The sequence below is a fragment of the Peromyscus leucopus genome, chromosome 20, assembly GCF_004664715.2.
Source record: "Peromyscus leucopus breed LL Stock chromosome 20, UCI_PerLeu_2.1, whole genome shotgun sequence".
Classification (NCBI taxonomy): Eukaryota; Metazoa; Chordata; class Mammalia; order Rodentia; family Cricetidae; genus Peromyscus; species Peromyscus leucopus.
The window spans coordinates 5,270,884-5,285,801 of record NC_051080.1 but is presented as its reverse complement, the minus strand read 5'-3'; the positions used below and the strand labels follow the sequence as shown (position 1 = coordinate 5,285,801).

Sequence of the window (14,918 nt, the reverse complement as noted above, 5' to 3'; positions counted from 1 at the left end):
AAGCCCTGGAACTGGAGTTACAGACAGTTGTGAGCTGCCATGTGGGTGCTGGGACTTGAACCTGGGTCCTTTGGAAGAGCAGACAATGCTCTTAACTGTTGACCCATCTCTCCGGCCACCCCCACCCTTAAAGACGTTTCTTTTCAGCCAGGTGGGGGTGGCACACACCTTTAATCTAAACACTTTGGAGGCAGAAGGCAGACAGATCTCTATGAGTTTAAGGCCAGCCTGGTCTACAGATTGAGTTCCAGGACAGCCAGGGCTACACAGAGAAACCCTGTCTCGGGAAAAACAAACCAAACAAACAAACAAATGTTTCTTTTCAAAGATATTTGGCTAGGAATTGGATATGTTGGAGAAGAAATTCTGTTCTCTCTACTTATATCTGAAAAGATAAGGGAGGGGCCAGTAAGATGGGGGGAGGGGGCTTGCCACCGAGCTGAAGACCTAAGTTCAGTCCCTGGAACCCGTGTGGTAAAAGGAGAGAGCTGGCTTCTGGCTTCTGCAAGTCGCCCTGTGACCTCCACATGAGCGCCATGGCACGCCTGCATCCACTCCCATGTGCACTCCCACGCATGTGTATGCACACATCCACAAATAAACATAGAAAAAATTGAAAAGATAAAGGAATTTCTTTACTTGGGTTAAATACAAAAGAACAATGAATAAAGAACAAAACCTATATGCAGATAATTCAATGGCAGAGAATGCTGGTTTTGCTAGAAAAAAAATCTCATTTTAGTTGGGCCTGGTAGGGCCCACCCATGATCAACCCCAGTACTCAGGAGAATGAGGGCAGCCTATGGATATAATTTGCATTTTGAGACAGGCATGCCTTTCGTTATTTTCCCATGGGCCTTGCACGTACCGCCACCCTCCCCAAGTCTGGCTGGGACTCAGAGACAACAGTACCTGCTCTTCTAAGTTCACGCACATTGTCACACAACATTTAAGACTTGAAACTCCCAGAGCAGATGTGACCTTGCAGAGGGGAGGGGTCAATGAGTGACAAGCCAGAGGAGCATGCCGGGCCTGCAGACCAGTTTGTGACTGTGCTGAACACAGCTACACCCATCCATCAAGTGCGGTCTGTGTCTGCTTTTGTCCATCCCCCTGCCCATAACTATTTTGGGTCTATAACATCAGAATTGAGTAATTATGGTAGAGGTGAGCAGATGGCATAAAGACCACAGTATAAATAGCCTCGGGTATCTGCCATCCAGCCCTTTGCAGGCTAGAGAGGGTTGCCCACCTTTGTTCTAAGTAACGACGGAGGAGATGCCCAGAGCTGAGGGCTCAGGGTGAGCAGGCTCTGTGTACACTTGGATCTGTGAGTCCTCCCACCCAGAAGCCCACCTTGGTCTTACAGACTGAGAATCTGAACTCGGTCACAGAGCATCTCTTCAGCTCCTTCGTGGAAGTCAGCAGGATACACATAGAAAGTCACTGAGTACAGGAGTCCAGGCTTCACATGGGAACCAAAACAAACACAAAACCACAGGCTGCTACCCCAAGTGTGGCTAGACACACCGCCATCTGCATCCGCCAGCAGCCAGTCCAGCAACTTAATTTATTTTAGTTTCAAACAGGAACCAAGAACATGTCTCAGTACAATAAATTATCCATCCCCACCCTTTCTGCTGAAGAAGGGAAAAGCCTCTACGGCTCATAGCAAAGACCTTTCCTTTGGAGGGACCCTTTCAACCACTGGAAGGAGAAGGATTCCCTAAGAGCCTGAACAGACAGCTGAGAGTTCCCTGCAGTCTTCTGTCCTTTTCCAACCGAAAACATCTCCTTAAGGAGGTTCTGGTTGGTAGTGGAGGAGTTTGAGAACCACAAATAGGAAGAGGCGATCTCTTTCTGTACAGGGTCTTAATGACTCCACACAATGCCTGCTGTTATTCTTCAAGGAAGACGAGTGGTCAGATGATAGCCTCCCTATCTAACGGAGTATAAATCTGGGCCCAAGAGACCCCAGAGGTTCAGAAGAGGGGAACAATACAGTGCACTGCATCTCAGTCCATTCGTGTGTTTAAGAACAGAATATGGTGACCTCTTTCCCCACCAAAGGCTGTTCATCACAGATTTCACCTGACCCTACTCCCCCCCCAAAGCTGTTTCCAGGTAGGTGCTTTGAGCTTCCAGGGGCCATGATTAACCCTGGACAGAAATCAGAGCAAAGGGTTGAAAAGGCGTACCCATCACACAGCGTTCTTCCTTAGTCCCAAGGTGCGGCTCCCGTCACTTACACACGTTGACCCACTCTGTGACCTTGCATTCCTCACACAGCACGTAGCAGCACCAGTGGAAACGGCAGTGGCAGCGCTCCACTCGTGTCTGCCGGAGCACATTGTGCCCACGGCCACAGCACAGGCTGCCGCAGCCATCCAGCAGGCGGCTGGTCTTGTTGCAAGCCCGGCCTCTGGTGCCTGGTGAGCCCACAGCCGGGTCTCGCTCACAGAAGTCAGGAGACTTCTCGAAGTAGACCAGCTCTCCCGAGAGGCGCCGGGGACGTAAGCGGGGCTGGAAGGCTCCAGAATTGCGGTTGTGGGTATCGATGAAGATGGCTCTGCCCAAGCGCTCCCTCAGCGCTGCCCCGATGGCCCGGAACTCTGGAGCCGCCCTCCAACAAGTCTTGAATTGGCAGCTGCCTGATGTGCCATGGCACTTGCACTTCCGCTTCAGGTTCTCAGTTACCACCTAGAACATCAGAGCGGCAAGAAGAGGAGGGATGAGGGGCGGGGTGGGCGTCAATGAATGGAGCCTGGGACACAGAAGAAGGAAGGGACCCGAACTCAAGAAGGGGCGAGTAGACCGTCGGGGAAGTTAGCCACCAGCGCCACGGCCTCATTTTATGAAGGCAGAGCAAGGCGATAAGTCCCAGTCACCTAAATCCCAGTCCAGTGCTCTGTCCAGAGTAAACACTGATACGGCGGAGCGACGGCAAGAGTGTCCCTAAAGTCTGTGGGGAAGGCAGCTCTTGGGACAGTTTCTAAGCAATGAGCCAAGTGCTGGGCACATACAGAATACAGTATGTGCGGGCTGGAGATGTGACTCCGTAGTCAAGAGGACTGGCTGCTCTTCCAGAGGACCTGGGTTCAACTCCTAGCCCTCACATGGTGATTCGTGATTCACAACTGTAACTCCAGTGCCAGAGAATCCAATGCCCTCTCTAGGGACACAAGTGGTGCACAGACCTATATACATACAGGCAAAACAACCATACATATTAAATTAAAAAAAAATAAAATACTAAGGCGGGCGGTGGTGGCGCACGCCTTTGATCCCAGCACTCGGGAGGCAGAGGCAGGCGGATCTCTGTGAGTTCGAGGCCAGCTTGGTCTACAGAGAGAGTTTCAGGACAGGCTTCCAAGCTACAACAGAGAAACCCTGTCTCAAAAAACCAAATAAATAAATTAATTAAAAAAAATACTATATGCTAGCTCCACCTTAGTATCCGGTAAGCCCCATCAGGCAGCTTCCTGTAGATTCTCCTGTGTTTTGGGTGACCTACTAGTGACAAGTGGTGATCATCATACCTCATCCTGTTACTCTGTGGGGCCTCTCAGGAGGGAGGGACACACAGAGAGAGAGAGAGACTGAGAAAAGTTGGGTTTGGTGGCCACAGCCACAGTCCAGCACTCAGACTAAGGAGGATTCTGAACTTGAGGCTAGCCTGTACCACATAGCGAGACCCTGCGACCCAGGATGCCGCGATGAGCACACATACCTGGCGTCCCACCCTGTTGTTGTGGATTCTCATTCTCGCCTGGATGTCCCGGGGAGCTTCTCTGGAATCCAAGAAGTCCCGAGAGAACTTCTCTCCAAAGTCCATGTCGTGGTTACAGCCACCCCATTCCCACGTGTCCTGGGGGCCAGGGCTGGGACCTGGGCCAGGGATAGGGCTGGGCTGCGAGTGTGGAAAACTCTTGCCTCGAGACAGTGCCTGAAGCTGCAGCAGCTTGGCCCGGAGCCGGTCCTGCTCACCACTGCCCTTCCAGCTGCAGCCACAGCTCACCAGCTTGCCCAAGCTGCAGGCTGTAGCAACAGCATGCATGACCCCAGCAGCCAGCATGGAGAAGGAGAAAGCGCTTTCCCGGAAACCTGGGGAGAAAATGGGTGTGAGCGTTGAGGTAAGGTGTACATGCAGCTGAGGGGGGAAGGCAGGTGGGGGAGTGGGGGAGGAACCAGCCAACCTCCAATGTCAATATATATACTGAGATAGGGTCTTGCCATGTAGTCCAGGCTGGCCTTGAACACTTGACAAGCCCCCTGCCTCAGCCTTCCAAGTGCTAGGATTACAGGTGTAAGCCACCACCTTGCCCAGCCAGCCAATGTCAAAAATTTCTAACTGAATCCCGACTCCATCATTTTCCAGCTGAGTGATTTGGGACGATGTCCTGAGACAAGGAATAGCACCAGGTCTCAGTTCCCTCCGCTATAATAAGAGACCCATGGGGTCAAGATATGGCTAAAGCCAAACCTCTGTAAATCTGTCATTTGGGGGTGTGAATGTAAGAGAGAGCCTAGAACAGTGGTTCTCAACCTTCCTAGTGCTGGGACCCTTTCATACAGTTCCTTATGCTGCGGTGACCCGTACCATAAAACTATCTTATTGCTACTTCATATCTGCAATTTTGCTACTGTTATGAATCATAATGTGAATATCTGATATGCAGGATACCTGTTATGTGATTGCTGTGAAAGAGTCATTCATTCCCCTGTGGGGTTCATGACCCACAGGCCAGGGGGCTGAGAACCACCGGCCTAGGGAGCCCTCTGAGTTTCCCATGAGTCAGAGGGAGTCCCGAGGAGTTTTGAAGGTGTGTTCCAGGAGTTCTACACTTAAAAGACTTAGAAATTCCCCAACCCTGCGGGGAGTTTAGCAGGAGGTGGGGGGTGGAGGGGGAACCTTTGGTTTGAGGGTTCTTCACACACACACACACACACACACACACACACACACACACACACTTTATTAAATGAGTCTTTTAAGCAAGCGACCATGTACTGCCACGGTAACAATCCTAACACACTGGAACTGCCCACCCCCTTCCCAGGTTCTAGTTTTTATATTTGCCCTTCAAGATTGCCCTCTATGTTTATTCTAACCTGCTATTACCTTATAAAACATTGGGAGGAGGAGAAAGGCCGGAGGGATTTTCCCCAAGGCCCTTTTAAAAAGTTGGCCTCTTTCTTATGTTTTGGGGGTCACCAAGGAGGAGGCTTGGGATGACAAGTCTTTCCCAGGCTTAGAGAGACATCCTCACCCTTTGAGTGTCAAAACCTTCCACTACACCAGGCCCTGCAGAGAAGGAGGAGTCCCTCACTCCGTTTTAAGCAAGGGCCCTTTGGAGTGCTGAGAAGATGAAAGACAGTTGGAGACCAGGCGTCTCTTACCAGGGAATCTAGGGCTCCAGGGCCAGCCTCAAGATCCCCCAACCATCCAAGGGTGAAGCTGTTTGCACACGTCTTGGGAATTCCCCTGCAGATGGCAGCTGCCTATTAACCCCATAGTCCCCAAAGCACTACCCTACCCTGGACTGAGCCCCGTGGATCTTTACTCCTCAGGGAGTAAACTCCAGTTGAGCATGGGGAGAGACAGTGGAGCCTCCCAGACCTTTCCTTCTAGACCAGGCCAGCAGTGACCTGTTCTCTGCCCCTCCAGCCATCCCTCACCTGTTCAGGTGAGGGACACCTGGGGCCCCCACAGCACAGAGGAGGGGGCTGCTCCCCAGCTTCAAAGCCAGTCAGGGTCTTTGTTCCCAGCTTTGGCTCCTGGGAACCCCAGCAATTAGGGGAGCAGGTTTAACCCTTAAACGGTTGGGGGCGTCACCCCACCCCCGCTGAGACTCTGGGGACACCAGCCTGGGCTTGTCTGGGTGGAGAGGGAGGGGAGAGAAAACAGGGGGTAGAGGGGTGTTTGAAGCTTCTTGGGTTGGGGGCACCTCCCGTTCACAGGTGCATCCCGGATCGAGCTGGGTGGAGGCAGAAAAGCGAGGCCCTAGGGTAGGGGAGCAGGGACCCAGCTGCCTTGCCAGCGACGCAGGTGGAAGGCAGGCCGAGGGAGGCGCAGACGGGTGAGCAGCCCCAGCTGAGCGCGGCTCCCGGGGAAATTCCCGGAGAGGCCCCTCCCGCAGCCGCGAACCGGTCCCTTCCCGCCTCCGCGCGCCTCGGCCTGCCCCCAACCCCTGGGCGGCAGCACAGCCAGGCAGCCAGGCAGCCAGGCAGCCAGCAGCCCCGGCAGGGCTCACCGCGCTTGAGGATGGCGCTGTGGTGCGGCAGCCGGCCGCCGCCCTCCAGGGCCGAGCAGTTCCAGCGCTGGTCGCGCAGCTGATGCTGACACTCGTGGACGGCGATGTGCAGCCCTTGGAGCGCGGACGCCGTCACGTCGGGGCTGCGCAGGCACAGGCCCAGCTGCCGCTTACTCAGGCCGGACAGGGTCAAGCACACCGTGTTGGCCGTCAGCGGCGGCTCACCGGGAAGTTTTAGGCCCAGAATCTCATTGCTTAGAGCCCTGAGAACAAGGGACAAGGCGTCTGGGGGTCTGGGGTCTAGTCACACGCCCTCCAACGACCCCCTAGCCCAGGTCGGTGCTTTTCACCCCCCAAACTGGAAAAATGCTCACCGACTCAACAAAGCCAACAACAGGAGACCCGCGAGGCCCAAGGGCGGAGGCCGAGACCCGGGCTCCTCCAGCATGTCGAAGCCCGGAGGCTCCGGTGGGCGAATCAATCAGCGCCTGCGGGACAGGGATTATCTGATGAAGAAGAGAATAGCTCCCTGGAACGGAGGGTTCTCTATTCCGGTCCCCTAAGCCATCACTGTGGCCCCACTGACTTTTCTCATCTCTCCCCCAAACTACACAATAAGAGTCACCCCTCGACTTCCAGCGCCTGGGTTCTGGAACCCTTCAAAGAGGAAGGATCTAAGCAGCTCGGGGCCCTCGGGAGCGCCCCTGGAGCCCAACCCCGTCAAGACGCAACAGAGGGTCCTGAGACACTCACATGCGGACTTGCCACAGCTCCTCTAGGACCCTCGATCCCTCCTCAGCAACTGTTCCCTCTCTGAGGGCCCCACCACTGATGTACCCGCCCTTACAGGGTTAGAGGGAGGGGGGATCAGAAGGGGGTTCCCCACCACCTGGAGGGGTGTCGCCTCCTCGGTGCTGGCAATACCAGGCAAGCTAGGTTAGAAGAGTCCAAGGCCAGGCGCTCTGACCTCCACGCCCAACAGGGAAAAAGGGCCAGGTGCCCCAAAGGCGACGGGGGAAACCAGGTACCCTCCGCAAACGCGGGTGGCTCCAGCTGAGTCCACTTCCCCATCCACCACCACCCCCCCCCAACTAACTACACATTCCCACTGCAGAGTGCCACCCCGTCTGGTCCCCACGGGTCAAACCCCCATCCCCACCCCTTTGCTGGCGTCCATTGCCCTCTAAGTCCGAAGGCACTCCTTTATTCTGTAGGTATATCTCCTGGCTTTCTGTCGGTGCTCTTGAGGGTGGACGCTTGTCTGTCTGTCCGTCTGCCCGCAGTGCCTGCCTAGTCTCTGCCCGCCCTGTCCTCTACCGCCCCATTACCTCCAGCGGTTCAGGTGCAGGATCCACAACACTCGCGGTTGGGTCACTCGGGCTTGGCTCGTGCGGCTTAGACGGTGGGGAGACTGGGTCGGGTTCGGCCCCCTCGGCAGAGCAGCATTCTTCCAGCGCCGGGCCACTCCTCTTCGCCGCCGCTTCTCCAGCGTCGCCGCGGCCGCCGCCGCCGGGAGGAAGGGAGGGTGGAAGGGAGGGAGAGATCCAGACAGCGAGCGAGCGAGCGAGCGAGCGAACCCGCGACAAAGCACCGGGGGCTTTGGCTCGGCTCGACCTAACTCACGGGTGGTTCTGCTGGAGCTGACGGAGCTGCGGCCCCTCCCAGAGCCCGGGGCATCCCCACCCCACCCGCACCCCACCCCTGCCTTGACCAGGGGAACGCAGCCGCTCCCCCCCAAAAGCGTACACACACACACACACACACACACACACACACACACACACACACACACACCCTCTCCCCCGACGCCCGTGATCACGATTAGCCCCACTCCAGGGGAAAGCGGCAGTAGCTCCTCTCACCTGCTCTGGGGTCTGAGAGGGTGCAGAGGCCCTGACCAAGGAACCAGGAACTGGTCCCAATGGCAGTATCTTTCATCGTTTTTTCTTTGCCCCCGTTTGCCCACCGAGAGTGGGCGGCTGGAGCGCCCCTTTAACACGCTGACGACGGAGCTGGACGACCTTCGAGTTTCTGACAATCTCTTGTAGAGCCCAAGAGGCTATGCGCACCGGGGCACTGGGAGCCAGCGAGTGAGGAGCCACTGTGCTGCTTGGCTCCCGCCCACCTCGGAGCCACACGCCTGCCCCTTGGGAGGGGTCAGCTTTGGCCTGAGAATTTGGCCTCCGTCAAAAGCTCGGGTAGCTCCAAAGATCTCCAGTCTGCCCCTATGATTATTCCCTTCTCTTGTAGGCTTCCTCTCCAGGGTCTCCTATTCGGAATTCCTGAATGAACGCTTGAGGTGGCCCAAATTCATGCTTCATGCTCGCACATTTGCTTTTATAAGGGTTGAGGGGAGGCCTCAGGAATTCCAAATGGAGCCCAACTCCAGGGCAGCCAGAAAAGAACCTGGCCTGGGTGCGCGCAGGCGGAGGCATGAACGCCTTACCTCGGGCGGCAGCGAAGGGGTTAGGCGCCGCCGCACTCGCGCCTGACTCACCCTCCCAGCTCTAACCACTGCGGACTATTTTTGCCAGAGAGGGGCCTCAGGCTTCCCAACCACCCCCAGCCCCTGCCAGACCGCAGCCCCAAGCACAGCACCACGGCTGGCCCTGCGCACCCGAGGCCCATGGACTCAGGGACGACCCCCCCAGGAAACAGAAGCACAGGGCTGGTACCCACAGCCACAACCACCATCGGTGGCGGTGGCGGCAAGCAGCAAGGCTGGGCAGCCAGCCCCGGTCTGCCTCGGCCTGAAGGGACACCGCTGGCTAGGTGTCTAAACAGTACAGGGGAGGTTAGGTCTGTGGGGCTGCTCACTGAGTGCTGGGGAGGGGAGGTGCTAGAGCCAGTGTGCTAGACAGCCTGGACCACAGTAGGGTTCTCTTTCTGATTGATTCCACCACCTCTGGAGTAGGGACAGGCGGTCCAAGACCTCCTGAACCTCCTTCTCATTTAAGGGAAGAGGGCCAAACCATGTACGACTTCTGAGGTGGACAAATATAATTTCAGCAGCTTCCATCCATTACTCCATAATCCAGGATCCCTACCAGTACCCTCTCCTCTTTCCTGCCTGTCAGTCTGAGACTCACCTAGGCCCCTGGAAGGGTATCCCACAGACCTTTTCTCCATCAGTACCTTATGGACATTTATGTTTCTCCACGTGGCTGTGGTCCCATTCCCACTTTCAGTTTTATTTTGTCTTGTTCCTATTTGTCTCCTCTCCGATGCTACCCCTGACTGGCTCCAGCATTTTGTCAGATGTAATGAAAGGGCTAAGTAAGGCAAGCTGGAGAGTGGTGGCCCACACTCTTAATCCCAACACTTGGAAGGCAGAGGCAGGTGGATCCCTGTGAGTTCAAGGCCAGCCTGGTCTGCATAGTGAGTTCCAGGACAGCCAGGACTATGTAGAGAGACCCTGTCTCAAAAAAATAAATAAATAAATAAATAAAACCAATAACAATAATAATGAAGGGGCTAAGGAAGATCAGCAGCCAGAGGCTCAACTTCTCAGTGGCCTGGGGGCTCCCCAAGTTGGGCTATCCCAGTCCTAAGAGCTCGCCCACCCCGCGGTTCTCTCCTGGCTGAAGTCTATGAAGTCTAGCTCTCTGATAGAGGCTATGGGCAGGCAGTGGGTGGCCTGAGTTGGCCCTCGGTGCCCTCCTGCCGACCGTCTGGCCTGAGCACTGACCCACAGGCAGCTAGAGGGCGGTGGGACAGGCGGGGCCTGGAGAGGGCTGTGGGGGCACACCCATTGCCTAATACCCCAAGCACGCAGCCAGCTCCAAGAAAGGGGAGGAGCAGGAACCAGAGAGACCTTGACAAGGGTTGGGACCAAAAGACAAGAGGGGGAACTAAAGGGGGCTGCCATGGATACAGGGAGGACATGGGAGCAACCTGGTCCACCTTCCTCTCCGTGAGAAAAGTAGGTTACTCTTCCCCTCGTGAGGACGGAGAGTGTAGCAAAACTCCGTGGGAAGAACATCGAGGCCCGGAAGGGCGGAGGAGTCTCAAAGAAGAGAGTGGGGGCCTCTGGAGATGGGGGGGGATCAAGAAACTGAGGCGGTGGCTACACTCGGGAATCTCCTCCTCCTCCCCCTCCCCTGATGTTTGCCTTGGCTGGGGTCTTGGGTGACTCATCTGTTGCTAAGCCGCTGATAGGGGCGGCCAGCCCAGGGAACCCAAATTATAGGCCCGGGAGGGATGGATGCGCCTGTGGCGGTGAGCTCAGCCGTGATGCCTCCCTCCACCTCGCCGGTCTTCCACTGCAGTGCCGAAGGCCACCACCCAGAGGCGCCAGAGATGTTGCAGACACACCTACTGGACTCCAAGGAAACCCCCACGTTCAGCAGTTAGCCCCAACAAAGCTTGTGGACCACCCTAGGGAATTTTACCCCCTCGTCTACTAGAGGCCCTTGGATGGGCTGCCCATTGCCAGCCCGAAGGGTAGTGCCTGCTGCCTGCCTGTGCTTCAAAGGCATGCCCAAGAACTCTGATCCTTGATCCAGAGCTCTGTCTAGATCCCAAGGCCTAAGCGAGGGTCCCTTCCCCCACCCCACCACCTCTCTCCTGCAGCTATTCCGAGGGCCCTGTTTTGCTACTGCGATTCTACATCAATCCTTTGCAGTTAACTGTAGCCAAAAGGAATAGAGAGCGCCGGGTCACATGCGCCTGTAATAAGGAAGCTGAGGCAGGAAGATTGAGAATCCAGGCCAGGGGACTGGAGAGATCAGCAGTGATGAGCGCTTGCTGCCCTTGAAGAAGCCCCAGGTCCAGTCCCCAGCACCCACGTGGTGGCTCACAACCATTCATAATCCTAGTTCCATGGGATCCAACAGGCATGGGTGATGTGCACATACATGCACGCAGGCAAAACATTCATACTACAAAGAAAAATAAGTAAATCTAATTAATTTTAAAACAAGAGAGGATTCAAGGCCAGAGCTAGGAGTGGCAGCTCATGAGCCGTGCCTTTAGTTTGAACACGGGAGAGGCCAAGGCAAGTGGATCTCAGTGAGTTCGAGGCTAGCCTGGTATACATGGTGAATTCCAGGCTAGCCAGGGCTTCATAGTGAGAGCCTGCCTTACAACAACAACAATAATACCTCAAGAGATCTAAGGAGGAGATTCCCAAAGACAGAAAGGTACACAGACCTTGAGAAAGGACCACACTTGGTATGTTCAAAGGACCAGAGGTCAACGTGGGGGAGTAATTCTCAAGCGGGAAACTGGTTGGCTGTGAAATTGAAGAACCAGGAAGGAATGGGGTCATCCGATCCGATGATGCCTTGTAAGCTACTGTAAAGTTGGTTTTTTTTTTTTTTTTTTTTTTTTTTTTTTTTTTTTTTTGGTTTTTCGAGACAGGGTTTCTCTGTGTAGCTTTGGAGCCTGTCCTGGAACTCTCTCTGTAGACCAGGCTGGCCTCGAACTCAGAGATCCGCCTGCCTCTGCCTCCTGAGTGCTGGGATTAAAGGCATGTGCCACTACCGCCCGGCTTGTTTACTTTTTAAATTGTGTGTGTTTGTAGGTGTGTCCTGGGAGGCCAGAGGTGCTGGAGTTACAAGGCAATTGTGAGCTGCCTGAAGTGCGTGCCGGGAATTGAACTCAGGTCCTGGGCAAGAACAGTGTATGCTCTTAACCACTGAGCCATCTCTCCAGCCGCAACTTCATTTTTAGAAAGGATGGTCTTGACTACTGTTGGGAAAAGCATGAAGACTTGATAGGAAGAGGTAGCCATGGCTTCTACCACCACACAGCAGCTGGGGAGTGAAAAGGGGCCACCTTCCGTGTGAACTTTACAGATTGAGGGTCAGGGTTTGCTGACAGCCTAGCGTGAAGTGTAAACCCCATAAGCCAAAGGTTAATTCCAAAATTTAAAATTAAAAGATATATATCCAGATAGTGGTGGCTACACCTTTAATCCCAGCACTCGGGAAGCAGAGGCAGGCAGATCTCTGAGTTCGAGGACAGCCTGGTCTACAGAGTGAGGTCCAGGGCAGCCAGGGCTGTACAGAGAAACCCTGTCTCAGAAAAAATATATATATATATATATAATTATTATTATTATTATTATTATTATTATTATTATTATTATTTTATTCTATGTGTGTGCGTTCTTTCTTTGCTGGGATTAAAGGCGAGCACCACTGCCACCGCCGGGCTGCGTGTGGGTTCTTTACCTGTATGTCTGTAAACTACATGTGTGCCTCCTGCCTTCAGAGGCTAGCCCTGGTTCCAAGATTTTTGCCCTGGGGATGAAGGCCAGGGCTGTCATTTACTGAGAATGGCTGAAGAAAGAGGAAATTAAGCAATGGAGGGACTAAGAATTAAGTGGTGTTGGACATGTGAACTTCAAGGCGCTTACTTAAGTGTTAGGAATACATCTAGAATTCATAGCCAGTTACAAATCAGGAAACATGGGGGCTGGAGAGACGGCTCAGCGGTTAAGAGCACTGGCTGCTCTTCCAGAGGACCTGGGTTCAGCTCCTTCCCAGCACCCACATGGTACTTATAACCATCTGTAACTCCACTCCTCTGGTATCTAATGACTTCTGGACTTCAGGGGCACCAGGAACACCAGTGGTACACAGACCATACCCAGACACATTAAATATATAGAACAGGAAAATAGGAAGCTTGGAGTCAGAGAGTTTACTAGGTGAGTGAACAGGCCAAGAAGACCAGCTCTCACTGGGGGTGCATCAGTTAGCATTCTTGCTTCCTTCCTTCCTTCTTCTTCTTCTTCTTCTTCTTCTTCTTCTTTTTTTTTTTTTGGTTGAGTCACATGTAGCCCAGGCTAGCTACAAACTCTATATGTAGCTAAATATAAATATGACCTTTGCTTCCCAAATGGTAGGATTACAGGTGGGTGGCTGCATACCTGGCCTTATCTTTTCTTTATTTTTACCATATCCATGGTCCAGCTTAAAACATCACATATGCTAGGTAAGGTCATCTGTGTGTGTGTGTGTGTGTGTGTGTGTGTGTGTGTGTGTGTGTGTGTGTGTGTTATACACATACAAATGTGTGCACACACAGAGGCCAGAGGTCAAGGTGAGACATCTTCCTCTATTGCTTTCTGCCTAACTTTTTTATTTTTAATTTTTCATCTTCTTTCTCATTTTTACTTTGTTTATTATCAGTGTGAGGGGTGCCAAGTGTGCATCATGGTGAGCACCTGGATGTCAAGGACAGTTTTGTGAAGTCAGTTCTTTCTTTCTTCTTCCCACTCTGGCACCAGTTTCCTGTTTTTCAGTCTGTTTCCCATCCCCATAGAATTATACCAATATACCTGATCCAAAAAAAAAAAAATGTATGACACCAGGCAGTGGTGGCGCACGCCTTTAATCCCAGCACTCACGAGGCAGAAGCAGGTGGATCTCTCTGAGATCCAGAACAGCCAGAACTACAGAGAGAAACCCTGTCCCCGAAGACAAAAAAAAAGGTGTATGTGACCCAGGCCTCAGTGGTGAAAAATTCCTTGAGAACAAAGTCAGTTTACCCATGTATATTGTTCATTCCCTTAAGCCATTTATGTGGGGCACTATTTGCAGAAACTCCTGACTTTTAGACCTGTGCAGGATGCTGGACCATTCCACATTATCCCTCAGGAGTGAATCTTTGGAGGAAGCAAGTATGCTAGGCTAAGATCAGGCCTGAGGAGGACATTTCCCTTAAAAACAAACAAACACTCCACCAAGCTATATTTGGGTTCATATAGGTCTTATTTTAAAACATCCACACCTAGTGAGATGTCTCAGTGAGCAAAGGAACTTGCCACCAAGTTTAATGACCTGAGTTCTGTCCCTGGGACCCACATAATGGAAGGAGAAAACCAACTCTTACAAGTTGTTCTCTGATTATGCATGCTATTGCATTCTCTCTCTCTGTCTCTCTGTCTCTCTGTCTCTGTCTCTGTCTCTCTCTGTCTCTCTCTCTCTCTCTCTCTCACACACACACACACACACAGGCACACACACAATAAATGTGGTTTAAAAATTTTAATTGAACACAAGTGCCCCAGGAACAGTAACTAAATATATCAGCCATTTCATCCTTAGAGTGATTTGCACCTCAGTGGGAAAGCCTGATCAATTCTGGGAGTTGAGTTCTTTGGGATCAGACCTGGGTGATCTAATCAGACACCATACCAAAAACAAACAAACAAAAACAAACAAACAACAACAACAAAAAAAAAAAAAAAACAGGAGAGATGGAAACAAGAGGTCCCCAAAGACCTAAAAGTCATTTTCTTTCTGTGTTGATTCTGAAAAGGAACCACAGCCTGCTCTGCTGCAGACTGGCAAACCACTGAGCCACTGACAAGGTAGAGTCTGCATAGACTTTGAGTTCAAATCTCTGGGGTGTTGGGCCTGAAGCAGCATCCCTCTAATCTCCACTCCAGAGGTGGAGGCTGGGAGATCAGAAGTTCAAGGCTAGTTTAGACTATATCTTGCATTTGAGGCCAGTCTAGGCTACTCGAAGACCTTATCTCAACAAATGAACAACAAAACAAAAAAAGGCTAGAAAGATGGCTCAGCATTTAAGAGCACTTGCAGAGGACCAAGATTTGATTCCCAGCACCCACTCTGTGGTTGACAACCATCTGTAACAACACCAGTTTCCAGGGAATCTGACTCCCTCCTCTGGCCACTGTGGGCACTGCAC

The 14,918-nt window shown here is 52.9% G+C and overlaps 1 protein-coding gene across 1 annotated transcript; it reads right to left on the bottom strand.

The window, feature by feature from the left end:
* Nucleotides 1–613: 613 nt before the first annotated feature.
* Nucleotides 614–7,922, bottom strand: Wnt10b (Wnt family member 10B). Its single transcript, XM_028891898.2, has 5 exons — nucleotides 7,583–7,922; nucleotides 6,629–6,742; nucleotides 6,255–6,517; nucleotides 3,731–4,104; nucleotides 614–2,700 (listed from the first exon to the last, which is right to left on the bottom strand). The coding sequence occupies exons 2-5, from the start codon at nucleotides 6,700–6,702 to the stop codon at nucleotides 2,242–2,244; spliced, it is 1,170 nt and encodes a 389-aa protein (XP_028747731.1). The 5' UTR covers nucleotides 6,703–6,742; nucleotides 7,583–7,922; the 3' UTR covers nucleotides 614–2,241.
* Nucleotides 7,923–14,918: the final 6,996 nt, after the last annotated feature.

Coding starts and splice junctions, on each gene's coding strand:
- Wnt10b (XM_028891898.2), bottom strand. CDS start 6,702: ATGCTGGAGGAGCCCGGGTCTCGGCCTCCGCCCTTGGGCCTCGCGGGT. Junction 4,105..6,254: donor CAGCGCCATCCTCAAGCGCG/GTGAGCCCTGCC, acceptor TTTTCTCCCCAG/GTTTCCGGGAAAGCGCTTTC. Junction 2,701..3,730: donor ACAACAGGGTGGGACGCCAG/GTATGTGTGCTC, acceptor CTGATGTTCTAG/GTGGTAACTGAGAACCTGAA.